The sequence below is a fragment of the Octopus sinensis genome, linkage group LG8, assembly GCF_006345805.1.
Source record: "Octopus sinensis linkage group LG8, ASM634580v1, whole genome shotgun sequence".
Taxonomy (NCBI): domain Eukaryota; kingdom Metazoa; phylum Mollusca; class Cephalopoda; order Octopoda; family Octopodidae; genus Octopus; species Octopus sinensis.
Genome location: NC_043004.1, coordinates 93985265 through 94005138, shown reverse-complemented (window position 1 = coordinate 94005138; position 19874 = coordinate 93985265). Strand labels below are relative to the sequence as shown.

Below are 19874 nucleotides of genomic sequence, written 5' to 3'. Positions count from 1 at the left end.
TGGCCGTATTTAATTAAAATACTTAATTAACGTATATAGTCATAGACAGTATCGGTTTTAAAAGTATTAATGCACATGTCATGGTAGCGTATTTAATGATAAAGCTACTCGTATTGGTAGAATTGTGCGGTATAACATTGCTGTACTCTGGAGGACAAGGTTATACCTTATGGCTTTCATAGGCCCTCCGAGACCGGGGAGATTCATGCCTTTAATATACCCGCTTGAAATATATGTGCATAGGCCGCTGCAATAAAATCACATGCTGAGTAAGAATTTTAGAGGGTTTGACACTCCCGGGGAGGAGAGGCTGAGAGTAGAAGCAAGTAGAGCAGGACCATAGTACATTGAGAATAGGCATTCACCAGGAGAGATTCTTTGTAATGGGTAAAAAGGGTAAAGACCCCCATTCGGGCATGAATGACCATGGGATTGCACCTAGAAAGTTCTCCACCGGGGCACAAGTCCGGGAAAGGTTGTTTATGGAAGACTAGCAATCACCCATGCATACCAGTCTCACCTCTCCAAGTGTTATCTGGTGTTATCCAAGGGAAAGGCAAAGGCCGATATGACATCGCAACTGCAGCTGAGTGAACTGGAGCAATTAAGTGTTTTGCTCAAGAGCACAGCCCGGTCCGGGAATCGAACTGACTACCTCATGATTGTGAGAGCCCAATTCGCTAACCTCTGAGCCAGGCGTATTCACTTAGTAATCGTGTGACCCAGCATGTCAAGTGACCACGGGTGTTCTATTTGCGTGATGTTAGGAGAAGGGCTTTGAGGATACGATAATGTATAAAAAAAGTTAAAACGTATGTAATTACTTCGAAAGCAGGCGACTTAATCATCTGAGATATTATAAAATGTTCAATTACCAGTTAATACTTATTAATTAGATAATTTCAATTAATTTCATTTACGTTCTTTTCGTTTATTTTGGCCATCTTAATCAAGATTATGCTGAAGCATCGTCTTCACCAATATGAAATTCATTTCCCTCGAATTTCAACCCTACCATCTTAAAAGTACTTAGAAAATGAAAAAATGAAGAGACACCATTGTTACTGCGTGGATTAAGTCTATATAAATGACATCTGCCCGCATTTTTTATCGTCTTCACCTTTGTCTTCAAGAAGCGAAGGCGTTTAGTACTCATCCGGCAGGATTTCTGGCCTTGAGTCTCTATAATATCAATGGCCTTGTGTTCATATCACAGTTTAAGAGCTATTTTTATTCTCATGGAGGCTGACTTTGCTTTCCATCTTGCTCGGTTCAGTGAAATAGATACTAGTCATGTAGAGAGTTCAGCATAAACGACTGTTCACTTCCACGAAATTTATTGCCTTGTGCCTACTTTAGAAATAAATCTTTGGTATCATCATTAATTTTATCTTTATCAGCATAGCTTTCCTGTTTTCTCTCACTATTTTGTGTCCTTCACCCTTTCTGTCTTCTAACGTTTGGTTCTGTCTTCCTTTTCTGACTTCTGTCTTCTGTCTTTGTCGTCTGCCTGTTTTATCAATCGATGTAGTGTGTTGCTGATTATATAAGAGCCTATAACTTTACAAACAGTTTGTTTCGCCGTTCATCCTTCCTCGCTTTTTGACACAAAGAAGGCTCTGTACAGCTTTCCTTTGTTGTGTGGCTTGTGCTGGTATGTGCGTGCTTATATATATATATATACATATATATATTTCTCTGTATGTGCGCGTTTGGATAGCTGCATCTGCCTGCATGTGTGTACATACATTAAATAACATGCATATTCATCTTTCTGAGGTTGTGTGTGTGTGCAAATTTCTGCAATATATTGATAGAGAGAGAGAAAGAGACTAGCAGACAGACAGCAGACAGAGGAGAGGGAGAAAGTATGTATATGCTCGTGTGTGAGGTGGAGTGGTGATGCAGCCATAAAAATGTGATCTCATTAACAGGCGAGAAGGGTGTGTAATAGAGAAAGGGAAGTGTGTCCACAGAGATAAATTCTACATTGAACATAAATCGCATGTAGAAAATGCTGCTTCTAAAGCCAGCCCCTGCCTCATCTCCATCTACATATCTCCCTATTTATCTCTCCATCTCGACACTGCGTTCATTCATTCATTCATTCATACATTAACACCATTTTCTTACAATCATTTGAATCTCCACATTTTTACTCCATCTCTGTTTTCTTTCCTTTGCCGTTTCTTCATTCACCTTCTGAAGTTGTATGCAACTTTCTCGTCCGCCAGTTTCTCTGTTTCTCTCTCTTTCTCTCCTCTTTTACTCCGCTCTGTCTCTGTCTCTCTCTCTCTCGCTCCCTGTTTCTTTTTCTTACCCTGTTGTAGCTTGTGTACAGAAATGTCCATTTCTTGAGGTATGTATGTATGGATTACATAAAGAATCACACATACATACACGCACACACATAAAGCACACGCCCAAATACGCGTGTGTGTGTGTGGGGGGCGAGTTATGCCCCATGATTTAACAACTGGACAAATAGGTATCTACCAAATAACTACTGTACTTGAAAAAAGTACTGGGGTCGATAGCCGTTGTACAGTGACTGAAACAGAGGGAGAGAGAAAGAGAGAGATAGATGGGTTGAAGGGTATCAGCAGAGAAGACAACTGAACTGTGTTCTATCAAAGAATCGCTATATACTACAGATACGAACGTTACTTTTGTGTCCCATACAATTTATCATATTATCTATAATATTACTACCATACAATGAACTCTTGAAGATACCTAAAAATGACATTGTCTTAGAAGAAAGTTTGATAGTAGACATGACATATTAATGTTAATGTGGCATCCTCATCCCTAAATCTGAAACCGATTGGATGCTGTTCAGTGAATAATATGGAGGCTAAATAAATATTCCATCCATTAACACTTCGTAGGAACGCCCGAAGCATCGATTAGGGTGGAAATAAATTATAAAAAGTATGTCCTCCGAGAATTTTTTTTTGTCAAACAGTCTCTTCAATGTGTGCTAAAGAAAAATCCAAACAGCTAGACTTCATTAATCAATTATTATAGTAGATCAACTTTTGGGTGTATCAATGAGCTAAGACAGTCCACCCCGGATCATCGCATCTTGCATTACTTTGATTATTTTGTTGGATGTGTCCTTATTTAAATAGAATATAAAAAGTAGGGTCTTGTTTAAGATCAGGGTGTGATGTCCACCAAGTCGATCAACCTCGTAGACGCTCCCTTGTTAGACGTAGAAGGCAATATATGCTACGGGAAACAGCAGACCTGATAGGTCTATACTGCCGTCTATCAGTAGGGTTTAGTCACGATGCTTTGTTGTATTTAGTATATCCACGACCTTCTACGTTTCTAAGCTCAAATCCCGCCAAGTTAAATTTTTGTAACTTTGCCTTTCAGTCTTTTCAAGTCAAGAAAACATGTTCCATTTGGTATAGTGCATTTATTAATTAACTCTGTCAAGTTTCACATACTTTAAATTCTTATTCTTGTATGGTTCAACTATCAAACCAACTCGAATGGAATGCCAGAGAAGGATTGCTTGGTTAATTGGCAATGCTAACCCAGCTAGTCATGAACAGGTGGTAGAAGTTCAAATATTTACTATTAACAAATGAAGACGCCCTGACCTATAATGATATATACATACATACTTGTATACATTCAATTGACAGATAGCCCTGCATGTATGCATGTGTTGATTCATGTTTGTGCGTGTTTATACATCCATACACACATTTACACAAACACACACACACACAGATAAAACTGTGGAAGAAACGAAAATTAAAAAGGAAAAAAACTAGTGCCGGGAAAGTAATCACAGATAAATAGTCTAAGTTAGGGATGTGAGGGTAGTAACAAGTGGTAATTAATCTTGCTATAGAGTAAATCATTATCTAATTAATAACTTTTAGTGTGATTTTACAGTATTATTTCTTGGTACTCCAAGAATGACCTCCTGCAAAGGAGTCAAACCTCGTTGCCAACATATATATATGTAACCTGCAGCCAATATGAAATTATAAACTTCGCCGTACTCTAAAGCGGAATTAAGTATGTTTGAAATGTAATAAATATTTCTAAAGACATATCACTCGTTTGCATACACTGAAGAAATGGTAGCTTTAATTTGCATAAAATAATTTACGATGTTCTACTAAATGTCAAACTTATATTGGTATCAACAAACTATAATTTACTATTGAAGTAAGCACTAACATACATAATGTGGTGAACGCGATAACTTCAATTAATCAGGCCCATATGCCTGCATCAGCGACAGGTAAATATTATTGTTGAGACAGAATGACAAGAGTGATAACTCTGTTCATGTTTTGATGTTATTGAACTTCATCAGCAAAGCATACATGTCCCAAGTACCTGTCAGATGATGAGAGAGAGAGTGGGGATATTATTTTCTCTCTCTCTCTCTCTCTCTCTCTCTCTCTCTCCCACTCTCGCCATCTCAGAGGTACTTGAATGTCTATCATACACACACTCACACACACACGTAGGTATATATGCACACACCATTTTTTGCAACGAACGTTTGTGATTATATACGGGTGTCCACGGTCGTACATCTTTACTTGAGTGCATATTGACAGTATCATTGGGCGTATTATGTGTGTATGAAAATACTTCCACTTCCCTTGCGTTCTGGAACACCGCCAATACCTCCCAATACACACACTACTTTCTTTTCCGGCTCTACTGTATAGCAACATCCACCTAATTTGACCGTACTCATTTTAAACACTTTTGGTAAACAATTATCTTCAAGCTGTGATGACATTAAGATGTCTTAAGAGAATTAAGATATCTCAAGTTGTTTGGAGTAAATATCACTCGAAGAAAAATAAGTGTCCTTGTGTCAATTCTTTCTTTTCTTACACTCTCTTGCTCTCTCATCTATCTATCTATCTATCTATCTATCTATCTATCTATCTATCTATCTATCTATCTATCTATCTATCTATCTATCTATCTACCCATCTATCCATCAATCAATCCATCCATCCACCCACCCACATGTCTATCTAACTATATCTATTTTTTCTTTTGCTCTGAAGGAAGCGTTTTGTCCATGGTTTTCTCAATCCGTTATACACACAATAGCTCAGTGGTTAGGGCAGTGGAGTCGCGGTCATAGGATCGTGGTTTCGATTCCCAGACCGGGCGTTGTGAGTGTTTATTGAGCGAAAACACCTTAAGCTCCACGAGACTCCGGCAGGGGGTGGTGGTGAACCCTGCTGTACTCTTTCGCCACAACTTTCTCTCACTCTTTCTTCCTGCTTTTGGCGTACCTGTATTTCAAAGGGCCAGCCTTGTCACGCTCTGTCACGCTGAATCTCCCCGAGGACTACGTTACGGGTACACGTGTCTGTGGAGTGCTCAGCCACTTGCACGTTAATCTCACGAGCAGGCTGCTCCGTTGATCAGCTCAACTGGAACCTCGTCGTCATAACCGACGGAGCGCCTACGATATATGTGTTTGTGTGTGTGTGTACAAACATACATATGTATGTATGTATATACACGCGAGCGCGCACATATGCACCTGTATACACATATACACATAAGAGAATGTATGCGCAATTGACTGTCTGCTAAATGTTAATCCATTCTCATCTCTTCCACCCGCCACGCAGACATTTCAAGAGTGTACACAAAGAAGGCAGCACTGATTTGGAAAAGCTGGTTTAGCTGGACTGAAGTACTTTGTTTCGGCTATTCATCATGCGTCATGTTTTTGCATGTTTATGTACACACACACACACACACACACACACACACACACACACACACATTCGCATGTTTGTTTCTGGGTGGATACAACTGACACCACCACCACCACGCACGTCTTAGTTTGTCATTGATCCAAGAAACACAGGTGTTCAATACATTGCTTCGCACTTTCACACAATTACAGTGGTAATCCAGTCGGCACATCAGAGTGCAGCTGGTCTTACGAAAATTCAAATGATCGAATTCCCCTTCTGCCTGTCTGTCTGTCTGTCCCTCTCTCTCTCTCTCTCTCTCTCTCTCTCTCTCTCTCTCTCTCTCTCTCTCTCTCTGTCTCTCTCGCTCTCTCTCAGTCCAGCACATACATATTTTATTATATATTATATTATATCATATTATACATTTGTGTGTTTAAATATGCACACTGAAAGAAATTATTCTTAGACGATGATAGCAGGGGTTTTATGTATTACATTTATGCACAGACATAAAGACAAATTCTCAGCTCCCAGCTATTGTTTCTCATTCATACTCATATCCACCAAATTAATCATACAAACAAGCATTAATCACTTCTGAACTGTGCGAGACGAGGGTCAGAAGAGAGTAAGTGCGAGATAGATAGACAGACAGATAGTGGGAAAGAAAGGAGTATAATATTTTAACCTAAGTAAATGTGAAATCAAATCATTTTGCGTAATATATAGGTTTCCTGGAGCAATCAGGAGAAATAAAATAGAATGTATCTATTTTCTTAAATCGACTGTCAAGTTGCATAAGTGGGTCAGGGACATATAGTTTCGTCTCTATTATGACTCACTTTGCAAAGTTTGATAGAATACAATGTACGAAACTGTTGGACCATGAATCATCTTGTCAATTCATTGTCGAATAAGAAATATATTATATATATATATGTGTGTGTGTATATATATGTATATACTCTCTTTTTACTCTCTTTTAATTCTTTCAGTCATTTGACTGTGACCATGCTGGAGCACCGCCTTTAATCGAGCAACTCGATCCCAGGACATATTCTTTGTAAGCCTAGTACTTATTCTATCGGTCTCTTTTGCCGAACCACTAAGTTACGGGGACGTAAACACACCAGCATCGGTTGTCAAGCGATGTTAGGGGGACAAACACAGACACATAAACACACATACATATATATACATATACATATATACGACGGGCTTCTTTCAGTTTCCGTCTACCAAATCCACTCACAAGGCTTTGGTCGGCCCGAGGCTATAGTAGAAGACACTTGCCCAAGGTGCCTCGCAGTGGGACTGAACCCGGAACCATATGGTTGATAAGCAAGCTCCTTACCACACAGCCACTATATATATATATATATATATATATATATATATATATATATATCCATACATGTATGCATCCTTGCATGTATTATGTGTATGCATGTACGTATATATATATATATATATATATATATATATATATATATATATACACACGCACACATACATATGTACATATACTTACACCCCCACAGACACGCACACACACACACACACTCACACAAATAAACAGTACTACTTTTCAATCACGACGTAAAAAAGATAGTCTACTTCGCCCAACAAGTTTGAGATACAGGTACAACTTTACCTGTATTGTATGGAAGACACAGAGAAATATTGTATTTTGATGACTGTTGTTGCACTGGTGTGCTTTGATGACTTACTAGAAAAGAATCCACGCCACTACCTAATGTGACCGTCACTGTCGGCGATATCATCTATTTATCATACATTTTAGTGACAACTAATAATGGACTTGCTATTGGAGACGGGCTGAGTCATACACTAGACATTATATTCGTGACAATGGAGATTTACACATGTCTTACTCAGAGAATCACCAAACAACCAAGCTGACCCATTTTCTACTTGAATTTGACCTCCTTTATATTTATGGTTGTTATTATAATAATGATGATAATAATAATAATAATAGTAATAGTAATAATAATGATAATGATAATAATAATGATAGTAGTAATAATAAAAAATAATAATAATAATAATAGTAGTAATAATAATAATAATGATAATAATAGTAATAATAATAGTAATAATAATAATGATAATAATAGTAATAATAATAATGATAATAATAATAATAATATAATAATAATAATAATAATAATAATTACTACTACTTCTAATAATAAGGATGATGAAGATGTTCATGGTGTGAGTTGGCAAATTCGTTTAGACCAGGTAGTGGCTCCCACCCATATATAAACTGGGATTGATTTTAACTGGCCACAATTTGAATTTGTACCTATTTTGGAAACTATTATTGATTTCTTTCAAGTTCATATAGATGTAAATGAGGGCGTAATGAAAGGCGCTGCTCTACTTCCTATAAATTTGATTAAAGGTGAGTGAGAGTTGCGAACGTGCCTCACATGGATGGGACTTCTCTTAGCATGTGCGTGTAGAATGGAGAATACAACTGTGTATATTGTCCCTTCATTTCACCCGCACACATTTTGTAACCTGTCCTTGTAATGTCCCTTTTTCTTGTAGCAAAAATAGAGAAAATATTATCTCTCTCTATATAAACGGCAGTTTGTCTGTGCGTGTTTCTGTGTGCCTGTTTTCTCGTACCCTCACTCTGACCACGGCTTTCAACCGATTCTGATGAAACTTGACACACACATAGCCCAATGTCATAATTCAAAACTAACGCAGCGAAAATTTTGAAAAGTTCCCCCAGTTCTGAAAAAAATCGATAAATTCGACATGGGGTCGAGAATCAGAAACCCAAACCACAGACCGTCTAGGGGACGCAACTCCACCTTTTTTAACTCTCAAAAAAATTTACCATCATTTTTTTCCTATTTTTTGGCTATAACTCTCTAAAAATGCTTTATAGTTATTTCCCTTACAAACCTGAGCAACGCCGGGCGATACTGCTAGTTATTAATAAACGACAGTATGTCTGTGTATGTATATTTGGTTAAATGCGCAATTGGAAAGTTTCCAAGAGAAAGTGTTTAAATTTAAATGAATAAATACACGCATGTATATTCCACGGCGTATGCTCCATATGTATGTATACAACACATATATGCATTAGCAATGTATTGTTTGTAACGATAAGAAATATATGCCTCCCAGTTGAGCATATATCGGCGTTATCTCGTATACGTAAATGTCCATTCTTATTTAATGCTGATTCCAATCTTTTAAGCTCACAAGTAAACGGTAAACTGAGAACCACAATGGAGTAGTGAAGTCGAATTTTGGCAGCGTAGCAATATAAACATATGTAAAGATGCATATGCAAATACAGAGTGGCTGTGTGGTAAGTAGCTTGCTAACCAACCACATGGTTCCGGGTTCAGTCCCACTGCGTGGCATCTTGGGCAAGTGTCTTCTGCTATAGCCCCGGGCTGACCAATGCCTTATGAGTGGATTTGGTAGACGGAAGCTGAAAGAAGCCTGTCGTATATATGTATATATATATGTGTGTGCGTGTATGTTTGTGTGTCTGTGTTTGTCCCCCTAGCATTGCTTGACAACCGATGCTGGTGTGTTTACGTCCCCGTCACATAGCGGTTCGGCAAAAAGAGACCGATAGAATAAGTACTGGGCTTACAAAAAGAATAAGTCCCGGGGTCGATTTGCTCGACTAAAGGCGGTGCTCCAGCATGGCCGCAGTCAAATGACTGAAACAAGTAAAAGAGTAAAAGAGAGACTGTTTTGGAACAGGGAAACGGAGTAGACGAGCATTTGGGATGAGAGTAGTAGGGAACCATGGTGAAACTTTTAAAGCCAAATTGATAAACATATGTTTTAAGTCAGTACGTATGTGTAGTCTAGGATTTCTCTCTCTCAGGATTATAAGCTGCATGTTATTTATTCATTTCGCAATTGCCGAACAATAGTATTGTTGGTTACATGTTCTCTATAGGCTAACATCACTGGTTCACTGCATTCTGTTATTACGCATGTGTTCTTATATCCTTATCTCAATCAAAAGACGAGCAATTGTTCTCAGTTTACAATTGATCGTCCTACGCGTTTATCTTAGATTGTTGAGCTGGGTTGGACTGGGTATTCAGATATCATTAACATCTCTCACTCGCACAGTTTTTTTTTTATTCATACTCTGACAGATCCATCCAAGTATTTTATTTTTTCTTTGCCTCTCATCAACTTGTAATCGTTTTAGTGAACACTATGAAGAAAGGGAATGGCAAACACTCGATTTTCTTTTGCTCTTTTACACATGTCAGCCCCCAAGGCCGTGGCCATGCTGGGGCACCACAAGTATTTAGATGCAATTCCTGATTAAAATGAATTACACATCCATCGCTGGCATGGCTGTTTGGTTAAAAAGCTCAATGTGCAACCATGTGGTTTTGGGTTCCGTCCCATTGCGCGGCACTTTGGACCAGTACTTTTTCTACATGGCCTTGTTAACTGAATTTCGTAGACGAGAAATGTGTGGAAGTCGATCGTATATAAGTGGGAGAGAAAAAGAGAGTGTCTTGTCTCTGAGTGTGTCTCCCCCACCCACCTCCAACCGCTTGGCAAACGGTGTTGGTTTGTTTACATACCAGTATCTCGGTAGTTTGGCCAAAAAGACAGATTGAAAAAGTACCAGACTTAGGCGGCTGCTGTCTGAAGAGTGATACTAGCTAAACATAAAAATATATATAAATATATAAAATAAACGTTTTCTTCGTGGAACATTAAAAACCTTGCTACGAAACACAAACCAAGTACAATTACCTGGTTGGCTTATACGAAGCAGTAATGGGAAAGGGATACACAGAGATGCCGCCTCCCATTAATTTCGTTTGAGTTTGTGGTTTTAAGGATAAAAGAGAAAAAAACTAAACTTAAAACATTTTCCCTAAATTAAATTTGGTTTCCAATTTGTCCTGTTTTCTCCCTTCCTGTTTGTTTTAATTACAAATACACGCATTTATTTATGCATGTGTGTGTCTATGTATACAAAGACATATACTCTTTTACTTGTTTCAGTCATTTGACTGCGGCCATGCTGGAGCACCGCCTTTAGTCGAGCAAATCGACCCCGGGACTTATTCTTTTTGTAAGCCCAGTACTTATTCTATCGGTCTCTTTTGCCGAACCGCAAAGTGACGGGGACGTAAACACACCAGCATCGGTTGTCGAGCAATGCTAGGGGGACAAACACATACACACCTACATACATATATATATATATATATACATATATATACGACAGACTTCTTTCAGTTTCCGTCTACCAAATCCACTCACAGGGCATTGGTCGGCCCGGGGCTATAGCAGAAGATACTTGCCCAAGATGCCACGCAGTGGGACTGAACCCGGAACCATGTGGTTGGTTAGCAAGCTACTTACCACACAGCCACTCCTGCGCCTGTTTGTGAGTGTAATACATACATATATAGTATATATTACACACACGGACGTATGCATACGTACTGTTGATTCTTTCGAAGTCTTTCCCCATTGCACAATAATTCTGTATGATGGGGTTAAAAATGTATTTGATTCATTCTAGCTTCGATGCTGTGGTTCATGTATTACTCCAGCGAACAGTACGCACTGCGGGTGCCAACTACCACCTCTTTTTACGAAACCACTACTACCATCACAAAAAACAACAACAACAATAATAATAATAATAATAATAATCCTCATCACTACAGCAGCCTCGTTTGTGATTATCTATTCCCTAATCGTTCAATAACATTTATTTAATAGCTCCAGCATCACACCCTCTCGTCTAACCATCGATGCCTACGTCATACCCCCTTAGATCACACACATCACACACACACATACACGCACACACATGCACTCACAAGAATTTCTTATCTTCCGCTCGTGTGCATTTTAGAAGCATGGCTCATCACTATCGGGCTTTAATGATCACTAGACTCGTTTAAATTTTTCTTATTTTCATAGCCAGCCATCCACACAACCAAACTACGCGACCACCCCTTACGATTGTCACCCACAGCCAAGCCATTAAGCCTCATCAGATTTACTCTGTCTCTCCCTCCCCACCCCACCTCTCTCTCTCTGTCTAATCTTAATATCTATCTATATTAAATGTGTATGTATATGTACGTGTGTGCCTGTATGTGTATGTGTCTGTGTGTTTATTATTTTCTCGAACAACACCACTGCGCATGTCTAAACGATCAACCGAATTTTAAGAGAGATACGTAACTTAAATAAATACAAGTTTTAATTCGAAAGTCTGAGTCATTATATGTAGCGTGTAGTTGACACAATTTCTATTTTGTTTATTGACTTGAATCATACACACACGCACGCACGCGCGCACACACTAAGATATATGTATATATGTATACATATGTGTGTGTTTGTACACATACGCAAAGCCGCACAATAACGTTTAATGGACGAGAGAATTAGATCAAATTTGTGTATTGTGTCCATTAAACTTAACATTAAACAGCTGTCTGCTTCTGTCTGAAACCGATTGTTGTATAAACTATCTTCTCTCCACCCACTTTGTATATATATATACTTATTATCATTGAACCATCTATGATGGACCTGTAATGATCAGTAAAACCGCCAGAAACGAATTTTACAATATGAAACAAAAACAAAAAAAAAACGGGGTTTTGTATCTATTAACTCCCACACATACTGATGTGTGTTTGCGTAAGAGAGAGAGAGAGAGAGAGTATTTATGTAGAGATAGATAAATAGGATTTATCTCTTACTGGATGGAGTAGCTTTTTGCTGACCCTATCAATAATAACAATAAATAATTGAAACAAGATATGCTGGGATTAACACCTTGACCCATCTTCACTGAAAGGATTATCTACAGGACTTATGTATTATATAAATATTAGTTAATCTGTCCGTTTGTACTGTCCAGTGGGCTGAGCTGTTTACTATAAATACTCGTGGTGGGGGTGTTTTCTTTGTTTTTGTTTTTTGTTTTTTTTACACAGACCCCCAGATTTTAAATTAGGGGAAAGTATATATATTTCTTTACTAAACACAGAGGGGACAAACAAGGACAGACAAAGGGATTAAGTCGATTACATCGACCCCAGTGCGAAACTGGTACTTTATTTATCGACCCCGAAAGGATGAAAGGCAAAGTCGACCTCGAAAATTAGGAGAAAGTATAAGCAGTGAATGATATCGACCCCCAGTACTCGGCTGGTGTTTCGTTTTATTAACTTATTGAACTTTAAGGACCAGATAATAGTGGTACTTGTAGCAGCAGTAGCCGGTCTATAACAATTAAGTTGAACTTTTAAACTTAATGAGTTCTTCAGTTCTAATGTCTAGAACAAGAAGAGGGTCTGCTGGTTTCCGGTGGCTTCCGTTTTTTTTTTTTTTTTTCCTTTCATATTAGTTTTAGAAAAGTGACTTGATTATTTCCTTTGGGAATATAAGGTTGTAAAGTTCGTGAGTGCCATATCAACTGCTCACTCATAATTTGTGAACAAGATGACCTCCACGCTATCGCTTGTTCACAAAAAAATAAGGCCTCCCTAAAAACAACAAGATCTCCCTATATATATAATTTATTTATTTATTCTTTTATTTGTTTCAGTCATATGACTGCAGCCATACTGGAGCACCGTCTTTGGTCGAACAAATCGACCCCACGACTTATTCTTTGTAAGATGACAGGCTTCTTTCAGTTTCCGTCTACCAAATCCACTCACAAGGCTTTGGTTGGCCCGAGGCTATAGTAGAAAACACGTACTTGCGCAAGGTGCCATGCAGTGGGACTGAACCTCGAACAATATGGTTGGTAAGCAGGCTACTTACCACACAACCACTCCTGCGCGCACACACACACACACACACACACACACACACACACACACACACACACACACATATATATACTCTTTACTCTATATATATATATATATATATATATATATATAAACAGTTTCAGCTCGAAAGCTGCGGTCATGCTGGGGCAAACTTGTTGCATTCATTGGACTGCAGTCGTGTTGGTTTCCCCGCCTTGAAGAATTTAGTCGAGCAGCTTGACACCAATATTTATTTCTAATTTTAGTACTTATTCCATCGGTCTTTTCATACCGAACCACTAAGTGACGGGGATGTAAACAAGCCAACGCCATTTGTCATGCGGGTGGGAGTGAGGAGACAAACACATAATCTTTAAAAGCTTTCGAAAAGTCTTGATGGGTTACAACGGGAATGTTTATGATATAAATGTTCAACCAGGATTGACCCGGGTCTAAACGGTAACAGCAACAAACTATCGCTTACAGTGACGACATAGCCTATATATTTAACTGATATAGTTCATCTTCACAGCCTCGCTTTGGTTCATCATCTCCAAATAACGCCAATAACTCCAGCTTTAGTTAAAGGCCAATATAAACTACATGTAATTGATGTTTATTTCGCGATTCATGTCATCTCAATTAACTCCTCGCGTCCCATTTCAGAAAAATAAGCATCAAAATATACCTCTTTCCCCGCCTCTCTCTCTCTCTCTCTCTCTCTCTCTCTCTCCCCCTATATATATATATATATACCGGAGTAAACACATAAATGTGAAACAAGGTGGAAAAAAGAGTACTCAAATACCAGTGGTAGAGTAATATGCTTTATTTAAAGCAGCAGAAAATTCAACAAAACCTGTTACTCTGAGTTTCCCGTTGCCGTTCATCGGACAGTTTTTGCTAGTCCGATGAACGGCAACGGGAAACTCAGAGTAACAGGTTTTGTTGAATTTTCTGCTGCTTTAAATAAAGTATAGGGTAAAGACCCCCTTCGGTCATGAATGACCATGGGATTGCACCTAGAAAGTTACCCTCCTAGACACAAGTCCGGGCAAGGTTGTTTATGGAAGACCAGCAGTCGCCCATGCATACCAGCCTCCCCTCTCCACGCCACCAGTGTTATCCAAGGGAAAGGCAAAGGGGCCGATACAGCTTGGCACCTGTGACGTCGCAACTCATTTCTACAGTTGAGTGAACTGGAGCAACGTGAAATAAAGTGCCTTGCTCAAGAACACAACACGCAGCCCGGTCCGGGATTCGAGCTCACAACCTCACGATCGTAAGCTCGACGCTCTAACCACTGAGCCATGAGCAATAATAAATCTCTGAGGCCCTGTGTAAAAAATCGTTATTGGACTGATCCCCCACAAAATGGGTTTCTAGATTTTGCTTCGTTTATTCCTACCAATAATATCTATTAAAACATTTTGTGCTCAGTTTTTTTGTTTTTTTTTTCTAAATTCCCCTCTGGGCTACAACTAGGTCTTCTTTAATTGATATATTAAAAAAAAAAAAAATATTAGTGTTAATTTCAGAATATAAAGATAACAGTGCGAGGGAGATATGTCGACCGTGTCAACATTCAGTGCTTCTATCCCACCCCTCGGCCACATGCACCCCACATAAGGGGAGAGAGAAAGATTAGTCAAAAATACTTTCTAGATCTAGATCGTTTGAAGTGTGTATAATTATAAATTAACGTGACATGCTTGAAGATATGACTAATATTTATTAAGTGGTACACAGCGTTCGAGACACTAATAATAAATGCTAACAACAACAACAACAACAACAATAATAATGATACTGTTACTAATACTAAAACAAAGGGAAGCGGTTGTTATCGCCGTCGCCGTCGCCGTCCCCTCTGTCGTGTGATTTAGATAGTGTTTTCGTACACGTGAACATCAAACACGATTTTCGACACAAAAACCTTCCTGTCCTCGTTGAAGTAATCATTTGTTGCTCCTCCTCGACCCCAATCTCCCCCCCTCTCTCTCTCTCTCTCTCTCTCTCTCTCTCTCTCTCTCTCTCTCACCCTTTCTCCGTCCTCCTCTCTGTGACATATAATGAAAACGTGAAGGAAAGTGAAGAGATGAGAAAATATTTACTCAAGACCTGAAGAAAAATAGGGTAGAGAGTAGGGCTAATTGTTTCCTTTATTAATAATATTAGATCAACACCGGTCTACTATAAAACCTATGGTGGTAAGCATGACTGGTTAAAAAGCTCGCTTCACAAATCAGTCAAAGGGTTCGGATTCGATCGTTCGATCCCAATGCACAGCAACTCGGGCAAGTGCACTCTCTACAATTGCGTCGGGTCGGTACAAACACTGCAAGTAAAATTCATCGATCAGAAACTTGTCAGCTGGCCTGTAGCTGTTCTTGGGTGCTAAACCTAATTCATGTCCCTGTTTAAAAGCAGCATTGAGGATATGCGATGTAGTTTAGGGTGGAATCTGGCTGCTGTTTTTAGCAAATCAAATGGTTTCGCGTTCCTTCATAGCTCGAAGAAGTTGCGTGTTGTATGGAGATAAGAGTGGAGGGGACATGGTATTTAAAAAATGAATCTGTACAATATTTGGTGTCCGCTATCCCACTGAGCCACTGGATTATCACTGATCTCGTCTTCAGAGAGTGCGTAATCCATGCCAATTTAACCTCTTAAAGTTCTGTCATTTACCATCTATAACATATCGGTGGATTCCAACTCAGGCCATGAGCTGTATCTACTCTCTTAGTAAGCATTCACATCTTATCGGGACTGAGTCATTGTTAAATGTCCTGATAATAGAGAGTGATTCTGATGAATTTGCACTAGCTGCTGGCCCATTCGGTCGGTAAAACTCGCTCCATTATATATGCCGTGACCCTTAGCCATAATATGAGAAATTACAATTGATCCCTTCCGGTGTACTAGTAAAGTGCAATATATATATATATATGTATTGTAAGAGAGAAAGAGAGATAAATGCAGCGAGTGGTGAAAATGATTTTATGTATATGTGTGGGAAAGAGATAGATCCCAGGGGGTTAGGACAAACTAAACAGAAAATGAAAGGTGAAATTTACTAGCCATATGATGAATTAGAAAATACAATAGATTCACTTCCGGTGTTCTGTGCTAAAAATAAAGAAGTGTCACCGGATGTGTATTATTTATTACAAAAGAAGAGAAAGAAGATAAAACAAAAACTCGCTTGTGAAAAACGACCTGGATTTTCTCTTAACTGAACCAATATTTTCTTTATATTGTCTACACGTGTGTTGTGGGTTTTAAAAGGAGAGAGAGAGAGAGAGAGAGAGAGAGACCATCCTGCATACGTGTGTGTGTGTGTGCGTTCTTTATCTATACGTATGTCTGTCATGTCTGAATAGAGGAAAGTGTAGGTTGTTTTATATAACATGTTATTTGTTCAGATCTATGACGATTTTTTTCTAAATTGCGTGGTCCAGTTTTTCTACTTGTCGGGTTTTATCACCCTAAATCTTGCCTTACCAGAAGAACCAGCTGGGATGTGGAAGCCAACGAAAACGTTTCTATTTGGTCATTCGATCTCACTGAAATTACAACAAATTCTGTTTTTACATTACATTTTAACTGCTTTTTTCTTAAAGAGAAGATTCATTAAGTTAAAGATAGACTATCTACAAACAAGACTCAAAGCAATCATTTTTTTGTCATGGTAAACTAAAAATTTCGTGATTTTCCCCCCAATTTACGGCATGGCATCACAGTATTATTTTTAATAATACATTCGCTGATTCAAAATGTTCGAAAACATCATTTTCGAGTAAATAGATTAAAATCAGTGAATTAGTCTTCTGACAAAACTGGACATGTTTGATTAGAAGTCCACTTGTATGTTTATACAGTATTGTTTGTTGCTATCTATATTTTATACTCTATATGTATATAAAAAGTTTGCGTTTCATCACAATAAATTTCTTTTCTTTTTCTCTTATTTCAGAATTCCCTGATGGACCAAGACTTATCATTAATGAAACAGCTTCTGATTCTGAATGAAACCATTGAAGATCTAAAAGTGCAGCGAGGTTATTTGTCCAGTCGTGGGTCTTTACCGTCCAGTTCCTGTGACCTGAGCGAAAGTCAATGGTCAGTTTCAGAAACAGAAATGTTTGAGTCGGAAAATGAATTGACCAACAAATACGCATCACCTTCAACTTTATCGTTAAATCTCGAACACAAATGTCACATTACTAGTGACTTCGAAGATCTCATTAACGAGGCCAACAAGAAAATGTGTATCACTAAAAAGTTCTTTGAAAGAAAAAATGGCGACCAGTCACCGACGAAAACAAACGCTGGAGTAAATTCTAATAGCAACAGCGGAAGTGCTAATAACTCTGTAATAAATAACAATAATAATAATAGTAATAACAATAACAATATCAGCAGCAGCAGTAAAAATTATTTTGACAACGATTTCTCGAAGAGAGCAAAACATGAGGAGCAAAATTCGTTTGACTCTGGAATACACGAAACTAATTTCGACTCTAAAATCACCGTTTAGAAAATGAGATCTGATAGATTGCGTGTGGAAATAACTGATTAAGACTAAGAAAAAATGAAAGCATGGCTGAAAGTGAACGAATGTTTTCAAACCTTTCAGGCATGTTTTTGATTCTAAAGAACGAGTGACCACAAAGAGGGCACCTGTTTTGTTTGGTAAAAAAACATAAAGGTGACATTTCGTTCTGTTACTAGTTTCGTGTGGAACCCAACATTCGAATTCTAAAATCGAAATATAAAAAAAGTGTTTGAAAGAGTATTACTGTTGTGCAAACAGTGTGAAAGGATTTTGTTGTCTGAAATAATTTGTGGAAATTGTGTGAGAAACTTGAAACCTGAAGACATCAAAGACATCCGACCATCTGTCATTTTTCATACAGACCACTTTAGCACATCTTAAAGCAGTAATTTTTGCCAGGGTTAAACCAAAACTTCATGATTTTTCGACTAATTAACAACATGGCGTCCGTGTTTGTAATAGACCTCTCATCGATTCAACCCATTCTAATTCTACGAAAATATCGTTTGTGGGTGTATTATATGTATACATACCTTTATATGCTTGGAAATGCAGGATTGTATGCATGTGAACAAACCTACATCAATAGCCATCATAGATGTACTCATAAGAGACATCTATTTCTAATCGAACTTGCAATGACGTTTCCAAATAGGCTATGCTTAATTTCTGAGAAAGAACGACAGACAGTAAGATGTGATGCGTGTATGCGAAATGTGAGAAGGACCGCCAAGAAATAACCAAAGAATTGAATGTACTGAATGACCAAAATGAGAGAATTAAAATAGAGCAACTTTGACGACGACCACGATAAACTGACCTGGACCAGGACGAAAATATCAAGACACGAGAAGGAATGATATAATGAGCGTGAAAGAAAGTGTATAAGAAAGATGTAAATGTCAAAAAGAAACCCGTGTGAGCTGCGGGCGGAAACGGTGTACTGAAAACAAGATGTACATACATTAAACTAAAATGGAAATTTTATTCTGTAACAACTCTGCACATGTGTGTGTGTACGTACGTACGTATATATATATATGAGACTGACTCCTGGTTTGATCCAGAAACTGAAAAATATGAAGATACGACATCTTCCCAGGATTGTGTTTGCTTAGAAGATGTCGAGACGAAGGAAATGTCCAAGAATGCCATTTTATCCACTATTTTAGTTGCAGTGAAAAAAACAGTTGTTAAAATGAAGAAATGCTCTGCTGAAAGCAAATGACCTCTTACCTAATGCCATCTTATTCCAAACTCTTCTTATTTTAATATTTTTTTCTTTCTCACTCTCACTCTTTGTCTCTCCCCTCCATTATAAAATCAGCTCAGCAAGCAATCATACCACCTTGACACACTCAACAACACCATCAATGTAACTGTCCATCACCATTGTAACCAGGCCATCGCCATCGCTATGTTGCAAAAGGGACAGAAAATAATAAGGAAAAGATTGCTTAAACGAAAATAAAACAGTAAATAGACTTTACCAGCAATGCTTTTTTGGGGAAAAAATTACAAAAAAAAAAAAAACAAACAAACAAACAAGGAAAACGAAAGAAACTACCTAACTAATTAATAATTTATGTTTCATTAGCTATTTAACTGGCTGGATTGTTATCTGCGAGAGAAAATTCTGAAAGAAGTGAGTGATATTTCTTCTTAACCAAATATGAGAAAGACTTAAAAATAGACCCTCCAGATTCTCTCTTCTCACTAATCAGGTATTTAAGCCCCACTGTTCTAGTTATAACCACAGAAAATAAT

General features: G+C 38.1%; 1 protein-coding gene across 1 annotated transcript in view; it reads left to right on the top strand.

The window, feature by feature from the left end:
• The window catches only part of LOC115215162 (putative uncharacterized protein DDB_G0272516), a 34096-nt gene extending 14464 nt beyond the window's left edge, over nucleotides 1–19632 (top strand). The window contains exon 2 of the mRNA XM_029784339.2: nucleotides 17526–19632. Within this exon, the coding sequence (XP_029640199.1) occupies nucleotides 17526–18089 (564 nt within the window). The 3' untranslated portion in view covers nucleotides 18090–19632. The remainder of the gene's footprint in view (nucleotides 1–17525) is intronic.
• Nucleotides 19633–19874: the final 242 nt, after the last annotated feature.